At 38.6% G+C, this 21,656-nt stretch overlaps 1 protein-coding gene across 1 annotated transcript; it reads left to right on the forward strand.

Moving 5' to 3' along the window:
- Positions 1-1,505: 1,505 nt before the first annotated feature.
- minpp1a (multiple inositol-polyphosphate phosphatase 1a) lies at positions 1,506-21,647 on the forward strand. Its single transcript, XM_051867864.1, has 5 exons — positions 1,506-2,212; positions 3,490-3,690; positions 5,756-5,853; positions 6,717-6,847; positions 20,618-21,647. The coding sequence occupies exons 1-5, from the start codon at positions 1,618-1,620 to the stop codon at positions 20,976-20,978; spliced, it is 1,386 nt and encodes a 461-aa protein (XP_051723824.1). The 5' UTR covers positions 1,506-1,617; the 3' UTR covers positions 20,979-21,647.
- Positions 21,648-21,656: the final 9 nt, after the last annotated feature.

Raw genomic sequence — 21,656 nt, forward strand, 5'->3', positions numbered from 1 at the left:
AAACTTTCCATTGATGTATGGTTTCTGGAATCTGAGGGTGCAAAAAAATCTAAATATTGAGAAAATCACCTTTAAAGTTGTCCTTAGCAATGCATATCCACTCACAAAAATACATTTTTTCATATATTTACGGTAGTAAATTTACAAAATATCTTCATGGAACATGATCTTTACTTAATATCCTAATGATTTTTGGCATAAAAGAAAAATCGATAATTTTGACCCATACTATGTATTGTTGGCTACGTTGCTACAAATATACCTGTGCGACTTATGACTGGTTTTATGGTCCAGGGTCACATATTACTTTCTTGATTAAATAAGTTTACAGAGTAACATATTGCAATTCCAGTTTTAAGAGTCAAAGTCCCATGGTTATAAACCCATAATGTCAGTTCTGCTAAGGCTCTCTTTTTTTTGTTTTGTTTCAGTTGCTTCAGTTGAGTTGGACCCTACTGTGAACGACGCTTTGATGCGTTATTTTGACCAGTGCGAATGTTTCGTGAAGGAAGTGGAGAACAACAAGAGTGCCTTGGAGGAAGTGAAATGTTTCAACGAAGGCCCTGAGATGAAAAGAGTAATGGAGAAAATGGCTGACAGGCTGGAGGTCCCTTACACTAGCATCACTGAAAATATCTTCACAAAAGTACAAATGTCACCAAAAAATAAATTCCAAATATTAATACAAAAAGTTAATTTCTGACACTTGTAATAAGGATCTTGAGGTTGTATGTGGTTAAAACACAGGGCACCCAAATCTTCATTTTCTGATGGCATGTTATTTTAGAATATAAAATGCTTTAAAATGCTCAGGTGGGTTTGCGCTGGTTAAACATACAATTCATGTTTACGTGTTCTTACTTAATTAATTGTTAGTTTACATAAAGTGAATTAACCAGAATTTATTTAGTTATGACACAGTAACTAACATAATTTGACCTACTACCACAAACCGACTCTTGCAGAATATTAATATATGAGAGTAATTTCTGGAATTTCTACTGGGTTTTTGTATTTCATTCGATTTTCTTCATCAATGGTTGAAAACTCACTTTGGAACAAATTTTCCATCACAAAAAGTTTTATTTTTTAGTAGCCTGAATTTTTCAAATGTGTTAAGAAGCATACAATTTTCTCTGATTTTTATGAATGTATGGATTTCCATGACTGGAATGGAAATAACACTTTTAAAAGTTTGATATTTCTTGAGGGAATCCTAAGGGATCCAAACTCGGACCTGGAGGGCCACTGTCCTGCAGAGTTTAGCTCCACCTCAATGCACCTGCCTGAAAGTTTCTAGTATGCCTAATTAGACCTTGATTAGCTGGTTCAGGTGTGTTTAATTGGGGTTGGAGCTAAAGTCTACAGGACAGTTGCCATCCAGGACAGAGTTTGGAGACCCCTGCTTTAATATGTTTTACTATTTGTTAGTTCCTGCACTACCAGTATAGATGCAGAGAAAGCAGAAAAACAGGGAAAGCTACTATTTGGCCAACATTTCGAGGTCCTCAGTGTAAACACCAGCTTGCGAGGAAAGTCTTTTGAAATGAGTCACTTTTCAGTTAGGAGAAGTTCAACGGAGAGGAAGCGCCGAGCAACGCATAGCAAAACATAAACATGGTCAAACAAGTGGTAACAACAATATGTTTTGTTCTTTTTCATTGCATTATAAGTTACTGGGCGTTTATGTCCTCTTGTAGCATCCACTCATCCACAAAAACCAGCATACCAGCGATTGCCAAGTATTTTGGCACCAAAGGTCGCTATGAAGAGGTTAACACGTACTTAATCGACGATATTTTGGCCATAAACAACTCTCTCGTGAAGCTGCCTTCCTCGACATGCAGCGAAATTCATTTGACAGCTATAATCCGGCACGGGACGAGGTTCCCTACCACTAAAAACATTATAAAGATGCGCGAATTTTATGATCTTGTCGTCCGTAATGCGACCAACAATTCAAGCTATTTGTCAGAGATAAAATCACATTGGGAGATGTGGTACAAGGATGAGATGGACGGGCGACTGGTGGACAAGGGTCGTGAGGATCACAGGTACCTGGCGCAGAGGCTCATTAGATGGTTCCCCTCTTTACTGACCAAGGACAATTTGCGTAAAGGACGCGTTATTCTAACCACCAGCTCCAAGCACAGGTGTGTGAACAGTACCATCGCTTTCAGAGAGGGACTAATGACAGGACTCCGCATAAAAGGTAATGCATGAGGACCCAGCCCTGCAGTTACCGCAAGCACTGAATCAACTGCATGCCATACTGTTAAATCATTGTTTTCCAGCATGAACATATGCTTAAGTTAGCCTTCACTATAATTTGGGGTCTTCATACACGATAGTGCTCAATAGTGCTCACTTGTTTCACCTCTAAGTGGAGAGAAAATGGAGACTTGCTCAAATCTGGTGTAATCAACCAAACAATTCTATCACACGTCTGTTTCATTTTTTCATGCTCATATACAGAACCAAAAATAGATCTCTTTATTATCATGATTAGTTGTTTCTCCTTGACAGCAATGAGATTCAGTGAATAACAAATGGAGACTTTTGCTTTAGTCTTGTCCTCCTCTGATTTTCCTGATATATTGATATAATATAACAAAGCTTACTGATATTATTATCACCTAAATTTTGCTCTGTGGTAATGTTTATTCAATCATGCTGTGTTTTATGTATGACACATCATTTTAAAGTCATATGGATGCCCAAATGTTGAATTACACAAATAATTTATTTTTTAAAAAACATCCTAAGGAGGCGCAAACAAATTTTAAATAGATTTTTGGGTATCTAAACACTTAAATATGCTCATGTGGACCTTCATCAATGTGCCTTATAGGTTGTGTTTGTTGCCTTGATTAAACACTATATAGTCTATATAGTATATGCTTACAATTTACACACAAAGAGAATGGTAGCTAAATGGGAAAAAAAACATTTTTTTAAACTAACCTATTTTTATTAGAAATCTATATGTGATCCTGGACCACAAAACCAGACATGAGGGTCAGTTTTTTTTTTTTTTTTAAAATTGAGATTTATACATTATATGATATAAATAAACTTTCCATTGATGTATGGTTTCTGGAATCTGAGGGTGCAATTGAGAAAATCACCTTTAAAGTTGTCCTTAGCAATGCATATCCACTCACAAAAATACATTTTTCATATATTTACGGTAGTAAATTTACTAAATATCTTCATGGAACATGTTCTTTACTTAATATCCTAATGATTTTTGGCATAAAAGAAAAATCGATAATTTTGACCCATACTATGTATTGTTGGCTATATTGCTACAAATATACCTGTGCGACTTATGACTGGTTTTATGGTCCAGGGTCACATATTACTTTCTTGATTAAATAAGTTTACAGAGTAACATATTGCAATTCCAGTTTTAAGAGTCAAAGTCCCATGGTTATAAACCCATAATGTCAGTTCTGCTAAGGCTCTCTTTTTTCCTTTTTGTTTCAGTTGCTTCAGTTGAGTTGGACCCTACTGTGAACGACGCTTTGATGCGTTATTTTGACCAGTGCGAACGTTTCGTGAAGGAAGTGGAGAACAACAAGAGTGCCTTGGAGGAAGTGAAACGTTTCAACGAAGGCCCTGAGATGAAAAGAGTAATGGAAAAAATGGCTGACAGGCTGGAGGTCCCTTACACTAGCATCACTGATGGTCAGTAATTGCATAATATGATCACGCCTCTGCTGAAGTGCTGAAATAAAGCAGTGTCCAAGATGTTATTATGCAGTTTAAAAGTGTGATAATGTTCTCTTTATTTTTTGTTATGTTTTATGGAAAGAGCTGTTTCAATTTCACAACACACGCTTCAAATTCACTTGGCTCTAAATGTTTCACACTTCTTGTAACCACAACCACATAACTTTCCACACGTTTCGTGTATATTACTGCACGATCTTCCTTCCCGAATGCATGTCAAACGTGTTTAGATGAGAACCTAAAGACAGAACCATAATTTTCCTAATAACTCTACTCGTTGTTTGTCTTTTCACATTTCCTCTGCAGTGATCCAATTGGATTAGAGGTTCTTGAAGATGGTTTATAAATGTCAAAAATCAATGGACAAAACTGGTGGAGTGAGTCCATAATTCAAATTGACTGACAGGGCTGGGCTTCCAAAGTTCAAAATTTGACATGGATTGCAACCATATCACTAATTTTCAGCATACATTCACAAATTTTGGTGAAAAAAAAAAAAAAAAAAGAACGATTTTTTTTTTTTTTAAAAGAATATAAACCTTATGAGAAGCAATTGAATTCCAGCACCTTTGCTGGTAAAGGCTGAAATATGTACGTTTATAATGTTAAAATACCTTCTCCTATCTAAATGTGCACTTTTTTTCTCACTTGAAATGTAGAAAAAATATGGGACAGTATCCATATCATTTAAAGGCACAATATGTAAGATTTTTATATTAAAATATCCAAAAACCACTTGCACATTTATATATTTCGTTCAGATGTGTACTTACATTATCCTAAATGTTTCCAAGAATTTGTAAATTCAGAGAAACTCACAATTTTAAATAGTGCCCATCCCTCCCTTGTCACTTGTCGCCTGTTAATGACGCAATATCTGCGTTATCCCTGTAACCATGGCAACAGACGAGGATGGCTGCGTAAAGTCTAGCGACACGCTGTTGTTGTTTCGTTCAAACATTATGGACCATGGCAAGCAAACTTTAGGACAAAAGGAGAAATAAAACGAGGAACAATATCGGCGTTATTAGGTAAGCAAATGTAGGCTACACAAGACTAATCAATGTTATATAAGTTAGCTCAACACGATGAAATGTTAGAATATCATCAGTATGATATTCTAATGTTGATCTAGCTTACTGTTAGTCTCATACAGCCAACAAACTAATACATAGAATAACATTACAACTCTCAATGTAGTTTAATGTGATAGTGTAACGTGAAACCAAGTGAAATGCGTTACCTCACAATTTTAATTACTGACCTGTATAAGCAATATTTCAGCTTTGCGAGTAGTTCGGTAGAATGAAATGTCCTCGTGATGGCTCGTGTGTGGCACAGACATATCTCTCTCTCTCTCATTAGCAATCTCGTCCACGCCCTGCTTTATACCACAGTCATGTTAAAAACATGAATGCATTCACTCATCCATAAACATTATTAGATCCATCGGAATGACGACAAGTTGCATGAGCACACGCTCATTCACTGCGTCATCAATCTACGCCTTTGTTATTGTTTTGAAGATTTTAGCGACCCCTAGCGGCGAAAAAACTATATTGAAGCACAGAGTGTCCATTTGAAATGGTATAGTTAAATTCTATAGATGACAGGGCACGCTTGTTACAGCTTTTTCTCTGGAGAACAGAAGAACGATGGGAAGTGTTTGGAAGAAAACTACCAAAGTTGATGAAGCAGAGTTACTCAGATCACTGCACTAACAGAGAGTGAGAGATATGGTGAGAGAGGGAAAGAACGTTGAACAGTGTTGCTTACTGCAGTCTTTAGCACGACCATTAGATGGCACTGTTGATCGTTTTTCTTGGCCCCCCCCCCCATAAAGGAAGAAAGTGCAAAATTTCAGATTGCCATATACACCGGCACATGCTTTTATCAAAGATTTTACCGAGTTTTATTTATTTATTTTTACAAAGATATGTACAGTGTACTGTCTAATTTGGCCTGCTGTCTAATGCTTTAGAAAATGACACATTATCTTAATATTTATTTTACTTTGTAGATTCAGTGGAAGGAGCATTCTACCTGTGTGCATACGAGTTTACTATCCGCAAAGTGAACTCACCCTGGTGCCAGTTGTTTGACGAGGTTGATGCACAGGTACTGGAACAGAGCAGTTTTTCCTGTTTGCCCTTATTTGCTTCTCTTAGCACCTAGTAGGTTATATTTAAGCATATCAGGAGTATTTCTTCCTCCCATGGAAAATTAAACAAATAAAATCTGTACTGTCATTAAATTCAGGTTAAAGGCCCTTTATATACATATGCCTATGGCTAAATTTGTCAAAATTAATAGTAAAGACTTTTACATTGTTACAAAAAATTCTATTTCTAAAAAATACAAAAATAGTATTGCTGTATTTTTGAGTGAATTAATGTAGCCTTGTATAGTTTTTAATATATTTAAAAATGCAATTTATTCCTATGATGGCAAAACTACTTTTAAATTTTCAGCAGCCATTTCTCAAGTCTTCAGTGTCAAATAATTCTAATATGCTGATTTGCTGCTCAAGAAACATTTATTACTATTATCGATGCAGAAAACACTTCTGTTGCTAATATAATTTTGTGGAAACCCTGATACCGCAAGGATTCTTTGATGAACAGAAAGTTCAAAAGAACAGCATTTATTTGAAATTGAAAGCTTTTGTAACATTATAAATGACTTTCATGTCACATTTGATCAATTTAATGTAAAAGTATTCATTTCTTAAAATAAATAAATAAATAAATAAATGTAGCCTTGGTGAGCATAAGAGCCTTTTCAAAAACATTTAAAAAATCTTACCAACCCCAAGCTTTTGAATGGTAGTGTATGTTTTAAAATGCAGCTTATGTCAATGTGGATTTTATATTCAGAATGTTAGTCTAATGACAACAATATATGTCTGAATGTTACTGCATACTGATAAGAGTTTATATGTTCCTGAAGATGTTTGAAGGCACTGTGTTGTGTCTCTTAAGGTGATGGAGTACACTGGTGACCTGAAACAGTACTGGAAGCGAAGCTATGGACATGATATCAACAGCAAGTCCAGCTGCATTCTCTTCCATGATCTCTTCCATCGTCTTGACCAAGTTGTATCCCAAATCAAGTAAGAAAACTGTGACATGTCTTTTTATATAATGCATATATGAAAGAATTTATGCTATCTCAACTTGATTCAAAAATCCATCTACATTTATTTGCCATTGTGCTGGTGTTTCTTAAAGGATTAGTTCACTTTAAAATGAAAATTACCCCATGATTTACTCCCCCTTAAGCCATCCTTGGTTTATATGACGTTCATCTTTCAGATGAATACAATCGAAGTTATATTAACAATCACTCTGATGCTTCTAAGCTTTATAATGGCAGTGCACGGAAACCACCTGTTTGAAACTCAAAAAGTGGATCCATCCATCATAAATGTACTCCACGCGGCTCCAGAGGGTTAATAAAGGCCTTCTGAAAGCAAAGTGATGCGTTTGTGTAAGAAAAACATCCATATTTAACACGTTATAAAGTAAAATAACTAGCTTTCGCCAGACCGCCTTCCGTATTCAACTTACGAAAAAAGCGTTACTGACGTTATATTTACACTTTCTTTCTGAGTTGAATACGAAAGGCGGTCTGGCGGAAGCTAGATATTTTACTTTATAACGTGTTAAATGCGTGTTAAATTTTTCTTATACAAACGCATCGCTTCACTTCAGAAGGCCTTTATTAACTCCCCGGAGCCGTGTGGAGTACATTTGTGATGGATGGATGCACTTTTTGAGTTTCAAACAGGTGGTTTCTGTGCACTACCATTATAAAGCTTGGGAGAATCAGAGTGATTATTAATATAACTCTTGGCTTGAGGGTAAGTAAATCATGGGGTAGTTTTCATTTTAATGTTAAAATAATCCTTTAAGTTAAAGGATTAGTTAACTTCAGACTTCAAAGTTCCTGATAATTTACTCACCCCCATGTCATCCAAGATGTTTGTATTTCTTTCTTCAGTCGGAAAGAAATTAAGGTTTTTGAGGAAAACATTCCAGGATTTTTCTCCATATAGTGGACTTAAATGGCTACCAATGGCTTAAAGGTCCAAATTGCAGTTTCATTGCAGCTTCAAAGAGCTCTACATGATCCCAGCTGAGGAATAAGAGTCTTGTCTAGCGAAACGATCGGCTGTTTTCTAATCATGTTGGAAAGGTCACGCGTGACGTAGGCAGAAGTACCGAGCAAGTGCTTGCAAATGTTAAGTCAAACGGCATTTACAAAAAAAGGTAAAACAGCGATGTCGGACGATTTTGAAGTTGGAGGAGAAAATGAGATGGAGTTTTTCGCCCTACCGCGGTACTTCCGCCTACATCATGCGTGACCATTCCAACATGATTACGTAATGCGTGGCGCATCGCAGAGCTAGTGCAAGATGAGCATTTGTGGTTAAAAAGTATATAGATTTTTATTTTATCTATTTTTTTGAAAATGACAGATCGTTTTACTAAATATTCCTCCTCTGGGATCGTGTAGAGCCCTTTGAAGCTGCATTGAAACTGCAATTTGGACCTTCAACCCACTATAATGAGAAAAGTCCTGGAATGTTTTCCTCAAAAACCATAATTTCTTTTCGACTGAAGAAAGAAAGACAAACATCTTGGATGACATGGGGGTGAGTAAATTATCAGGGAATTTGAATTCTGAAGTGATCTAATCTTTTAAAACCTTTTACTTTTGTTTCACAAATGGCCTTGGTGGAAAAAAATACTTTTGAAGTTTTATTCCCACAAAAGAGCCGGGGAACAGCTCTCATTTCTTAAAAAGAATAAAGTATCTGGTACCTGCTTTCACAGCGGTATCAGTTATTATGGCTGAGACGAAATTGAATAAGTTCAGCAGGTACAAATAGACGGCCCTGGGAAAGACTTTGTTTTCTTAGCTAGTTGTGTTTAAGTTTAGCTGTGAAGGTGACAGCCTTACTCAACATCAGTTTCACCCTTTTGTTTACTTCTGTGTATTTTATTTTTAAGAATCCAATTGAAATGAGCAAAAGAGAAAAAGCTGATTACACATTTCTTTCTGTTTTTGAGAGAAACGGTTGTAAAAGTGACAAATTTGGTTTTGTTCTTACATGGTTCATTTATGAAAAACATTGAATGAAACCCACATTTTATAATTGAAGTGACTTTTTAAGGAAATTGAGAATGAGTTCAACTGATGTGCTGTATGAACAAAATCACAGTAGACAATTAGTCTACCTATGTCTCATGCTCATTAAGGCTGCATTTATTTGACAAAAATACAGTAAAAACAGCAATACTGTGACACATTATTGCAATTTAATTTAAAACGGTGTTCTATTTTAATATTTTAAAACCGTTCTGTTGTTATTTGTTTTTTTGTGGAAACCGTGATACCATGAGGATACTTTAATGAACAGAAAGCATTTATTTGAAAAAGAAATCTTTTGTAACATTATAAATGACTTTCATGTCACTTTTGATCAATTTAATGTGCCCTTGCTCAATAAAAGTATTCATTTCTTTAAAAAAAAACCCCTCTTACTAACCCCAAACTTGAAAAAAAAAAATAGCAGAAAAATTGGGCAATGTGTGATCGAAAAAGTGTCTGAGATGAGAAGGAAGAAGAAAAAAAAACTCATGATGTAACCTGAGAGAACAGAGACGATGATATTATCTGTCACTCTGGTTCCAGGCATTATTCAAGCCTGTCATGAGAAGGACATTGACTTTGACTTTGGTTACCTGCCCATTGTTTGATCCGTTCCTGTCTGATACTGAGCGTCAAACCTCTTAGTAAACATTGTTGCCTACCCCAAATACAATGTGTGATCGTAGCCAGAGAGCGAGTGTTTGCCTAACCAGTAATATTGCTACTTGAGAGCAGTTGAGCATGCATAAAATCTGTGTTTCTAGTTAAATTTATAGCCTAACTAGCATAATAATAAAAATACGTTTCACACCCACTGCCCACTTCACACACAGAGCCCCACACAACACATTACACAGAATACACAACATCTGAACAGGAACTAGAGTGATATAATTCTCTTGTGTAATACTCAGCAATCCCCCTGTTCATTCTCTTTGGTCTGTTACACATCCTTTTTTGTGTTTAAATGTCATACTGAAAGTTAAGCAAACTTGGGTGTGGGGGATGTATGTCATAAATTTACATGGCTGAGGGTATCCACAAATAAGGATATGTGTCCTTACATTTACACATATGCATTTGGCAGACGTGTTTATCCAAACCATTCTCTAGGAACCAAACCCATGTCTTTGACATTGCTCTGCTGTTTGAATGAAAAAAGCCATCATTTACTCACCCTCCTGTTGTTCCAAACAGAATGTCTTGACTGCTGTTGTCCCTATAAAGAATGTGGATAATTATTTATATTTATGAAATTTATTTGATGAAATGCTTCTGAATGTATGCCTCACTGTAAATTTCACTCTGTATTTCACACAAAGCTACCGTATGGTTCATAATTACACAACTATTCAAAAGATTGGAGTTGGGTAGGTTTTTGGTTTTTTGTTTTTGTTTTTTGAAAGAAGACTCCTATACTCACCAAGTCTACATTTATTTGAGAAAACAAAACAGTAATAGTAACAAACAGTAAAAACAGTAATATTGTGAAATATTACCGATCAAGTCAAGTCAGAGCAATTGTTACAGAAAACGCTGACCAAGTATCTGAAGTTTGAGCAGGAAGCTCATTGGTTCCAGCGTTATAAGTAGCCAATCAGCTGAGGCATATAGAGAAAGGTGATTGCAAGCAGATTGAGTTAAAGGATTAGTTCACTTTAAATTGAAAATTACCCCAAGCTTTTCTCACCCTCAAGCCATCCTAGGTGTATATGACACAATCGGAGTTATATTAATAAATATCCTGACGCATCCAAGCTTACCAACATGTTCTCCAACCAATACGACCATATAGGTCGTTTGTCACTTCCCTGAAATACGACCCATTGGAGCGTTTCCTAAAGTGGCGCCCCTATCGACAACAGGAAGCTTTTAATTTAATTCATGAAATACGACCCATAGGAGCGTTTGCTAAAGATGCGCCCCTCTCGACAACAGGACACTTTCGTTTGAATGCATTGTTCCCTTTTATCTGCGTCATATTTCGGATTTCGTGTAGCTCAATTGGCAGAGCATTGCAATAACAATATGCAATCATGCGATCGTGGGTTCAATCCCAGGGAACGCATGTGCTCATGAAGGGTATATGCACTATAAATCATTAAGGGTAGGTTTAGGGATGGGGTGGGTGTAATTGTTATTAAAAAAATTAGTTTTGCTAAATGGAAATAGGAGAAATGGTGTAAAAACTCCACACGTTGCATTTAAATGGACACGCATTTTGATTGGTGACAACAGTCATACGTCATTTCATTACGACAGATGTAACACGACACTGTCATTATTTTTACGCCAGCTAGAGGGCGCATGACTTTAAAACGTAAATATAGGTCATAAAAAGGTGCTTGAAAAACGACCTATAGGGTCGTTTTTTGATGGAGGACAGTCTCAAGCTTACGCAACGTCCACCGCCTTCCATATTCAGCTTAGGAAGATGGACGTCGCGTCAGTTAGACGTTTTCCGTAATTTGAATAGGGAAGGCGTCGGACGTTGCGTAAGCCTTTTGAACTGCAAGAGTTTTACACTTTCTTCGTAAGTTGAATACGGAAGGCGTTCTAGGGGAAGCTAGATATTTGAATTTATAACTTGTTAAATGTGGATATTTTTCTTACACAAACACATCGCTTTGCTTCAGAAGGCCTTTATTAACCCCCTGGAGCCATGTGGAGTATGTTTTTGATGGATTGATGCACTTTTTTGAGCTTCAAACTCGTTTCCTACTTTTATAAAGGTTGGATGCGTCAGGATATTTATTAACATAACTCCGACTGTGTTCGTCAGAAAGAAGAAAGTCATATACACCTAGAATGGCTTGAGGGTGAGTAAAGCTTGGGGTAATTTTCATTTTAAAGTGTGTTAATCCTTTAAGGACCTATCAGCATGCGCCATCTAGAGCTTCTGACAGGCAGATCAAGTCAAGTCACCTTGATTTATATAGCGTTTATATAATACAGATAATAATTGTAATAAATTATGCTAACAGAATTCAATTTTGCTGTAAAGCGGCTCTAAAAAGGCTAGTGTCATTGTTCAGCTGAAGTCAATTCTGTTCAGTTTAATGACTCTGTAAAGTTCATCAGTTATGAAATGATGATGTTCAATTCAGCTATAAAGCAGGTCTGGAGATGAAACAGTGATGTCATCATCCAGCTCAGCTCAGTTCTCATCCGATAGCGTCAGTGCAGTCAAATCAATAATATTGTTGAATACTAAGTGTCCCCAACTAATCAAGCCAAATACAACAGTGGCAAGGAACCCAAAATCCATCAGTTGACAGAATTTAGAAGAAAACCTCGGAAGCAACCAGTTCAGTCTGGCTAAATGAACGAACATGGTTTGAACCAGGCTGCGTCACAAGTCAGAATTGATTGATACCATTCAGAATATTTCATCCTGTTCCTTCACGTCGGCATATGCTGGGAGGAGGAGTTGAAGCTCACCATAGGGTCTGTATTTGTTTGGTTCTCGTGGTCTTGGCTGAAGATCTGTGTCGATGGCTGTTGGGTTGACAAGGTCTTGACAGGGGAAACCGTCTCTAGGGCTTGTCTAGTTGTAATGGTCTCTGCAGACATTCAGGGCTTTTGTGGTCATCTCTAGGTGCAGGTTCACCAACTAGATACAGACCGGATCCATCTGACTAAGGTAACCTCGGGATAAGGATGAGACAGAGAGACTAATATTAGCGTAGATAACATTCCTCTTATGATGTAACAAGTACATCGGATGTTATGGGAAATGTTCCCAGTTCCAGTTGACCAAATTCATGCAGCCTTACAATCCAAAGGGAGAAATGTGATTGCGTTTGTGTGTATGCCAGGTTAAAGAGATGTGTTTTTAGTCTAGATTTAAACTGACAGAGTGTGTCTGCCTCCTGAACAATGCTAGGAAGTCTGTTCCAAAGTTTGGGAGCTAAATAGGAAAAGAATCTACCGCCTGCAGTTGATTATGATATTCTAGGTATTGCCAACTGGCCAGAATTTTGAGATAGCATTGAACAAGAAGGACAGGCAAGCAGATGAACCCAGAATATAAACAAAACACACAGTTTCTCTTTAAGCGTTTTTCCATAGAAAACACAACCATTTAACACATTGTGTTCTGGGCTCATCTCGCCTATATATAGTATTCATCATCAATAAGGTGTATACTAAATTTGTTCTTTCATTATCACTTATTTAATACATTAAGTCACTTTAGGTGTTTTTCACGTTAGGTGTTTTAGAACGTTTCGCTGTTTTTAGTGATTGAAATACTGCAGCAGGTGCTGGATATAGATCATGGGTGCCCAAAACTTGCATTTTATTCACGTATGTTAGTTTTTTTTTCTTTTGAGATGGAAAATGGACAGGCCTGTAATGCAGTTCTATGGATGTTTTGCCCGCCCAGTCCCCGTGCCAGAAAACACTTTTTTCTAGATTCTTTGATCAAGTCAAGTCACCTTTATTTATATAGCGCTTTATACTGTACAGATTGTTTCAAAGCAATTTTGGTGATAACAGGAAAATAATGCATTTCGGCTGTTGTTCAGTTGAAGTCAGTTCACTGTTGATTCCGTTCCATTGTAAAGATCATCAGTTATTAAATTTCATCTATAAAGTAGTTTTGCAAAAAAAAAAAGTCCATCGTCCAGCTCAGTTCAGTTCTTATACAACAGCGTTCAACAATATTGTTGAATTTTAAGTGTTGAAGAATAGAAAGTTCAAAAGGACAGCATTTATTTATTTGTAGTTGATGAGTTTAATGCATTCTTGCTGAATAAAAGTTTTAATTAAAAAGAGCAGCTTGAACATTACACTAAACTTCTTTAGTGTTTGAAGGAAAAAGACAGTCATACAAGGTCATACAACTTGTCAGTGAGTAATGATTTTTTTTTTTAAATCAACCTTTTTTTTTTTTTACATTTCCAAAAATCCAACCAAACAGGTTTTTCATTCGCTTCTCGATAATCAGGCTGTTTTTTTTTCTTTTCTGTTTTTGATGGTCATAACTAAGCAAATGCAAAAGTAGGTAATATCAAAAAAGCAAATCAGATGATTATACTCAATATTGTAGACAGATATGAATGTCCCTGACAGAACTAAATTCTCTAGGCTGTAATATTCAGACAGGTGTTGTATAATAACTTTGATTTTTGTCGTAGTCATTTTAAGATCTGTTTTTAATGCTAAAGAAGTGGTTTCAGATAGTTCTGCTGAACCCTGGCAATGTTGTGTTTTGGTTACCATGTGTGAGAAAAGCCTAAGCATCTGTCATTTTCCAGGGTACCTGTTATTTAGAAACCCACTGCTTGATGTCAGAAGGATGTTGCAACATTACATCAATTGAGTGCATCTTACAAATGTTCTACAAATGTTTTTTATAATATTCTATAACTCTACAAATGTTTGACCAATCAGGCTAGGGATGCACCGACCCGTTAATCAGATCGGGTATCGGCTCCGATACTGCCATTTTTGCTGGATCGGATATCGGCCGGATGGGACCGATCCAAATCCAATATTGTGCATGCACTATTCTGTGTTATTGTTAAGCCCCACAAAAGGCACAAAAACATTAAAAAGCACCATAAAGTTTTCGTGCACTATATTCCAAGTGTTATGAAGCCATTCCATAGTTTAATTTGAGGTACAGATAAATATTTAAGTCATTAAATTAAAGTTCACGTAAATGCCTCCCTCCGCTGCGGCTGTCAGTCATTCTCAATTCAGCATTCAAACTGTAAAACATTTTCAGCTGGTTAAACTTAGAAAAGAAAGTTCACCTGCTGCCTTAAAAATGTGAGTTAACTCAACTAATCATAAGTTAACTCAACTAGAAGATAATCTTTGTTTCAACTCACAAATAGTCAAGACAATGCATTACTTTAAGTTTAAATTTGAACTTAAAGTAATGCGTTGTCTTGACTATTTTTGGGAGCCGTTCATATTATAATACTTCTGCGCAATGAAAGATTGTTAATAGCATTTTTTGCTCTGTCCTATATATCATATCTTGCTGCCTCATTAAAAAAAACTGCTATAAATTTAAAAGAAATGTCTTTTAATTTTATAGTATATATTTATCTATAAATATATTTAGTTTATGTCATGTATGACACAAACATTCATGAAAAACAAGCCACAAGTCAGCTGGACTCTGTTTATTTTGAATGTCTACAAAGCTAGTAAAGCTATTGGTTTATCTACAGTTGTTGCACTGATGCACAATTTTTTAATAAATAATTAAAAAATGTCTGTTTGTTATTTTGTTTTACAAAGTTAGGAAAGTAATGTTTAAGTCAAGCCTAATGCCTTGCACAAAGAATGATCCCAGTTTCTTCCACACAGTGAGGCATACAGTTTATTAGTAGGTAATTTAGCACTTTTTTTATTATTACTTGAATATCGGATCGGTATCGGCCGATACTGAATCCCAGGCATAGGAATCGGTACCAGAAGCGAAAAAGGCGGATCGGAGCATCCCTAAAAGAGGCCCATCTGAGACACGATGTTCTTGCCAACCAAGCAATTTACCAGTCCTAAAGTCTTTAGGTTTATAGTTTACATCATTTTATTTGGAGCAGTTTTTGTAAAAGGAAAACTTAAAAACAGTCATATGTTATATTGTGTTAGACAACAGAAAAAATTACCCTCAATTGTTAACCAGTTTTTAAACAGTCAGAATTCTCAAAGTACATTTAAGTGGTGATTCATACAGAGTATGCTTTTGCATTTTAATATTGGCAGTGGAATGAAAAAAATGCAAGAGGTCAAGAGATGCATTTTCTAAAAGATAAACTACGTTTAACTTGGCGTCACATTTTAAAATGCTGTGTCATGCTCATTCCGCAAACGTGGAATGCAAAAACGTGTTCTGTGTAAACACTCCCTAAAACTCCTCATAATATTACTTTGTACTGACATAATCACTGACAAATCTTCCTCCATTTGCCAATTGATCAGCCTATTTGCAGTGAAAGTTTTTTTTTTTCACACCTCTGCTTTTAATTGGCTCTCTCTCTCTTCCGCGTTTATGAAGTGATGACTTTGATGTACATATTTAGAAATCCCTGCACATTCCCATTTAAGATCAGTGTGTTTTAATGAATGATTGCATAGCAGGTGGTATTTATTGCTGGTTCTCTCCTGCAGTAAGTTGGGTTTTAGTAGTGAACTCCCTGTTCACATTCACTTTTGTGTTTGTCATTGTTCTCAGTATTAGGACATCGACGTGGATATATGTGTATATATATTTTTCCATTTTTTTTCTTTTCAAAGATCACCTTTGTTCGTGTTCAAAGGCTGTGAAGCACTCCTCTACAATCAGTGGTAGCAAAGAGTAGGAAGGGACAAACCCACAGTGACGTATAAGTACCTAGTCATACTCTCATGCTGTCTAAAAATCCCAACCATTTTGTAATTCAAGTAGGTTGGGCTTTGTAATGAAAGGGCAATGTGAGATAACTCGTAATTAAACTTGAAGGACGTGCATTCAGGACTATTTTTAAGATAGATTATGTAGAGTATTATATTGCATTATTTTTAGTGGCAGAATTAACTATTGTATTTGGATGCAGGTTAATTTGATGCATTTTAGTTTTTTTGAGTTGTCTGAAATACTGGATAAATTATTGTTCCCTTTCAGTCGGTCATGTTCAACGTACGTCAGAAGTGAACCGACGAATTGGGATATTGCTAGAGAGACTTATCACCTTTGAGTGTAACTAAACGAGCCAATGGAATCGGCGTGCGATATTTGCATAACGTGCACTGCCCCCGCGAGGCGGGTATAAATACGGAAGCAGATGCAGTCGCACTCTGTCTTTTGCTTCGGAGCTAACTTGTGTGTGTTCCTGCCTAGACTTCTTGAGTGTGCTATTCAAGCCTCTGAAGAGCCTTTGTGAGTCTGTGCTGGTTTTAAGGCACCCTACAGTGAAGCCACAAGCTAAACAGAGCTCTCAACTGCTGTTATCACAGCAAGCTGTTTCTGCCGGTTGGTTTGCGATTTGGGATTTTGGGCCCCTTCTAAAAGAGCTTCACAGACGGACACTGCGTCTTTTTCAAGATGTCATTCCGTCATCCCTTCGGGCTGTCCCTGTCACCCCGCGTCTTTACCATTGCTTACCTTTGCCATTGCTCCCCTCAAGGAACAGGGCGTTCGCATCCTCAACTACCTCGACGACTGGCTCATATTGGCCAGTGCGAACACAGGGACATGGTGTTAGCTCACCTCAGCCGGTTGGGTCTTCGGGTCAACTGGGACAAGAGCAAACCTGCCCCTGGGCTGAGGATCTCTTATCTCGGTATGGAACGGGACTCGGTCGCCCGGACAGCGTGCCTCACAGAGGAGCGTGTCCAGTCAGTGTTGAACTGCCTGTGCTCCCTCAAGCGCAGGACAGTGGCCCCACTGAAATTGTTTCAGAGGCTCCTGGGGCATATGGCATCCGCAGCCGCACGGATGTACTGGCACACAGCTGGCCCTGGGGCCTACGCAAGTATGTGTTTCCCCCAGTGAGCCTACTCGCACAGCTACTGTGCAAAGTCAGGGAGGACGAGGAGCAGGTCTTGCTAGTGGCTCCGTATTGGCCCACTAGGACCTGGTTTCCGGAACTGATGCTCCTCGCAACAGCACCTCCTTGGCCCATTCCTCTGAGGAAGGACCTCCTGACTCAGAGACGGGGCACCCTGTGGCACCCGCGTCCGAACCTCTAAAGACTCTGTGTCTGGTCCCTGGACAGGACGCGGAGGTTCTAAGTGATCTACCCCAGTCGGTTGTAGACACCATCACTTCCACTAGAGCTCCTTCTACGAGGAACCTCTATGCCCTGAAGTGGAACCTGTTCCTCGAATGATGTTCCTCTCACCGAGAGGACCCCCGAACATGTTCAATCAGGTCAGTGCTTTCCTTCCTGCAAGAGGACTTGGAGCGAAGGCTATCTCCCTCCACCCTCAAGGTGTATGTTGCTGCTATTGCCGCACATCACGATGCAGTTGATGGTAAGTCTTTGGGGAAGCATGACCTGATCGTCAGGTTCCTGAGGGGGACGAGGAGACTGAATCCACCTCGCCCTGGGACCTGTCCCTGGTACTTACATTTCTCTGGGGACCTCCCTTCGAGCCTTTGCAGTCAGTTGAGTTAAAAGTACTGTCCCTTAAGACCGTCCTCCTGGTTGCATTGGCCTCGGTTAAGAGGGTAGGGGACCTGCACGTATTTTTGGTTGATGAATCGTGCCTGGAGTTCGGGGGGGGTGACTCTCACGTTATCCTGAGACCCCGGTCTGGATATGTGCCCAAGGTTCCTACCACTCCCTTCAGAGATCAGGTAGTGAACCTGCAAGTGTTGCCCTCGGAGGAGGCAGACCCAGCCCTGGCTTTGCTCTGTCCCGTCCGCGCTCTGCGCCTGTACGTGGACAGAATGCGAAGCTTTAGGACCTTAGCTCAGCTCTTCGTCTGTTACGGAGACCAGCAGAAGGGAAAGGCTGTCTCCAAGCAGAGGATGGCCCACTGGATAGTGGATGCCACCGCCTTGGCTTATCAGTACCAAGGCGTGCCTTGCCCGCTCGGGTTAAGAGCTCACTCCACTAGAGGAGTTGCTTCTTCCTGGGCGCTGGCGCATGGCGCCTCGCTGACAGATACATTTAGAGCTGCGGGCTGGGCGACACCCAACACCTTCGCTAGATTCTGTAGTCTTCATGTAGAACCGGTATCTTCCCGTGTACTTGCTTCCAGGAGCCGGTAACGTGAAGGACCCGTTCTAGTGTCGGCTTGCTATGCCATTCCCACCCCTTGGACCGGCTACGTGCATCTATTGCTCCAGCGGGTTCCCCCTCTGGCAAACCCTGTTGAGTTCCTCTGCCACCCCCTGCGGCTCGGACATTGCGGAGTGTCTGATGCTAGGCTAAATGTCCATCACTGACGTTGATGTTTGCCTGGGTGCCATATGTTGTGACCCCTTTACGTAAGCGGTCCCATATGTGTATTGTCCATGGTTAACTCCCTACGGTGAGCCCGTGTCTTTCCCTTGGCAGAGCCCGCTCTGCCGTTCCTGTCAGATGTGTCTCCCCCTGTGCCAGGCTAGAGCCATCCCAGGAACTCCATATGCGCACTGCCCACGGCCAGTCCTTATGTGTATTTCCACGTAATACCTCCCCCTCTGGTAGGTTGTGGCTTCCGCAACATCCCCTATGGGTTCGCTTTCCCAGTGTTGTCTAAGTATTACTGAACGGGTCATGCGGAACAGCAGTAGACTCTCTCAGTGTAAGCCTGCCCCCTTCTTCGCCCCAAGGTGCACTGGGTGGCTGGAGCTTATGCTGGGCGCTGGAAGGGGTCAGTAACTGTGGCGTTTTATTTGGGATCCCAATTCGTCGGTTCACTTCTGACGTACGTTGTACGTGACCGACTGAAAGGGAACGTCTCGGTTACATATGTAACCCTCGTTCCCTGAAGGAGGGAACGGAGACGTACATCCCGTCGCCACAGTTCCTGTGCCTTCGCTGTAGTGCAGACTCAAGTTGTCTACTCCGCGTTATGCAAATATCGCACACCAATTCCATTGGCTCGTTTAGTTACACTCAATGGTGATAGGGCTCTCTAGCGATATCCCAATTCATCGGTTCACTTCTGACGTACGTCTCCGTTCCCTCCTTCAGGGAGCGAGGGTTACATATGTAACGGAGACATTTTCTGCTTGAATTTTTGTATTTAGGGTCCTTAACATGCCTGTGAAGTGTCGACACATTGATTTGTTGTGGAATGTGCATACAACACTTCTTATGCAATTATGATGTTAGCGGGTGAATTTGACCCGCATACTTACACGGCTAATGGGAGCTGCACATACCCAAATTAAAAACATTTTTTATGTGTTTTATGTCAGTTTCTCAACTATTCTCTGAGGGTATTTACAAATGTGCTTTCAGTAGATGCTTTTTATTCAAATAAACTTGCACAGTGAAGGCATACTTTTTTTTATCAGTTCATCCATGTTCAGTTCACTGGGGATCGAACCCATGATCTTGCTGTTGCTAGCACCCTGTTTTTTAACACATTTGTTAAGTGTTTAAAAATATTTAAAAAGTTACAATTCTGTTAATAATATTATGTAAACAAAAATGATTAAATGGTTTAAAATATATTTTCCAATGTTTATTTTTTGTAATGTATGAGATCTATTAATAGTAAAGGTTTACTGTTTTTATCAGATTTTTTTTGTTTTGTTTTGTTTTTCATAGTGATTTTTGGTGAATTATATTGAATCCAATTATGGTCAGTTTATTCTCCAACATAACAATCCTAGAAATTTTAACCTAGTACAGTGGTTAAAATGTGTTCTGTCTTTTCTCTGTTTAAAGGGTTAGTTCACCCAAAAATGAAATTTCTGTCATTAATTACTCACCCTGATGTCGTTCCAAACCCTTAAGACCTTCGTTCATCTTTGGAACACAAATGAAGATATTATTGATAAAATCCAAGAGGTTTTTTATCTCCCATAGAGAGCAACTTAATTATCGTCATTCAGGGTCCAGAAAAGTAGTAAAAACATCATTAAAATAGTCCATGTGACTACAGTGGTTCAACCTTAATGTTGTAAAGCGACAAGAATACTTTTGTGCGCAAAAAGGTTGAACCACTGTAGTCACGGGTTTGGGACGACATGAGGGTGAGTAATTAATGACAGAAATCTAATTTTTGGGTGAACTAACCCTTTAATTCTGTTTTAATTTTTTGTCGTCTTTCTCTCTCTCAGCTCGGATGGTAATGTATTGGAGGCTGTAACAGTGCAGGTTGGACATGCTGAGACGCTGATACCCCTCCTCACCCTGCTGGATCTCTTCAAGGATGAAACCCCTCTCAAATCAACTAACTTTGCAACCCAACAGAGTAGAACATTTCGCAGTGGGCACATTGTGCCATATGCTGCCAATCTACTGGTAGTGCTGTATAAATGCTCGGAGGGGATCAGAATAGGTGTGCGACTCAATGAGAAATCTTTGACCTTGCCTGGATTTACCGACCCCGTCCCTATGTATGAGGATGTGAAGAAACGCTACCGTGCTCTGCTGGAGGGTTGTGACCAAGAGACTGTGTGTAAAATGAACTATTCATGAAGATAAACAAACAATACAACTCACAAAGGCCAGGTCACTGACACTGAGCAACAACTGGCAAAAAAGAAAATAAAAAAAATTTTCAAATAGGTTATACTATATTTTACTGTTGGTAGAACAGTATATGTTAGAAAGAGATAGAAATTATATATGTACATTCTATCTGTTAGAAGTATAACAAAATGTACAAGTATAACCAAATTTACCCCACAGCATCACTTACTGTTGTTATGGACTGAATTCATGGACCAAAAAGAGACCAAAAACAAACTAAATAAGCACTTTTTACATTTCACATGAAAAATATTTCAGTACTACAATGTCACTTTAGTATTTACATTTAAAAAATATATGAGATAACATTTTATCATGGCTGCATTTCTAAGCAATGAACCAATGATTGTACTGTTTACATGACTGAATTGTAAATTACTGGTTTTGGTAGAGACTCCCGAGGCTTTTGTTCTTGTTTACTACTACAGTATTTCTGTTAATTTCTCAGTCAATTGTATAAAATTTAATATGACCTGTTCAAACCAAAGACTGTTTTGGCCAATATAAAATACCTGTTTGATTTTATTTGCAGACCACATTTAAAAGTGGATTGAATTTGCATGCAGTTTTGTTCCTATGAAATGAAGGCCAATAAAATGTTAGCTACACTTCAAACACCACCGC

This window comes from Ctenopharyngodon idella, chromosome 17 (genome assembly GCF_019924925.1).
Source record: "Ctenopharyngodon idella isolate HZGC_01 chromosome 17, HZGC01, whole genome shotgun sequence".
NCBI classification, from domain to species: Eukaryota; Metazoa; Chordata; class Actinopteri; order Cypriniformes; family Xenocyprididae; genus Ctenopharyngodon; species Ctenopharyngodon idella.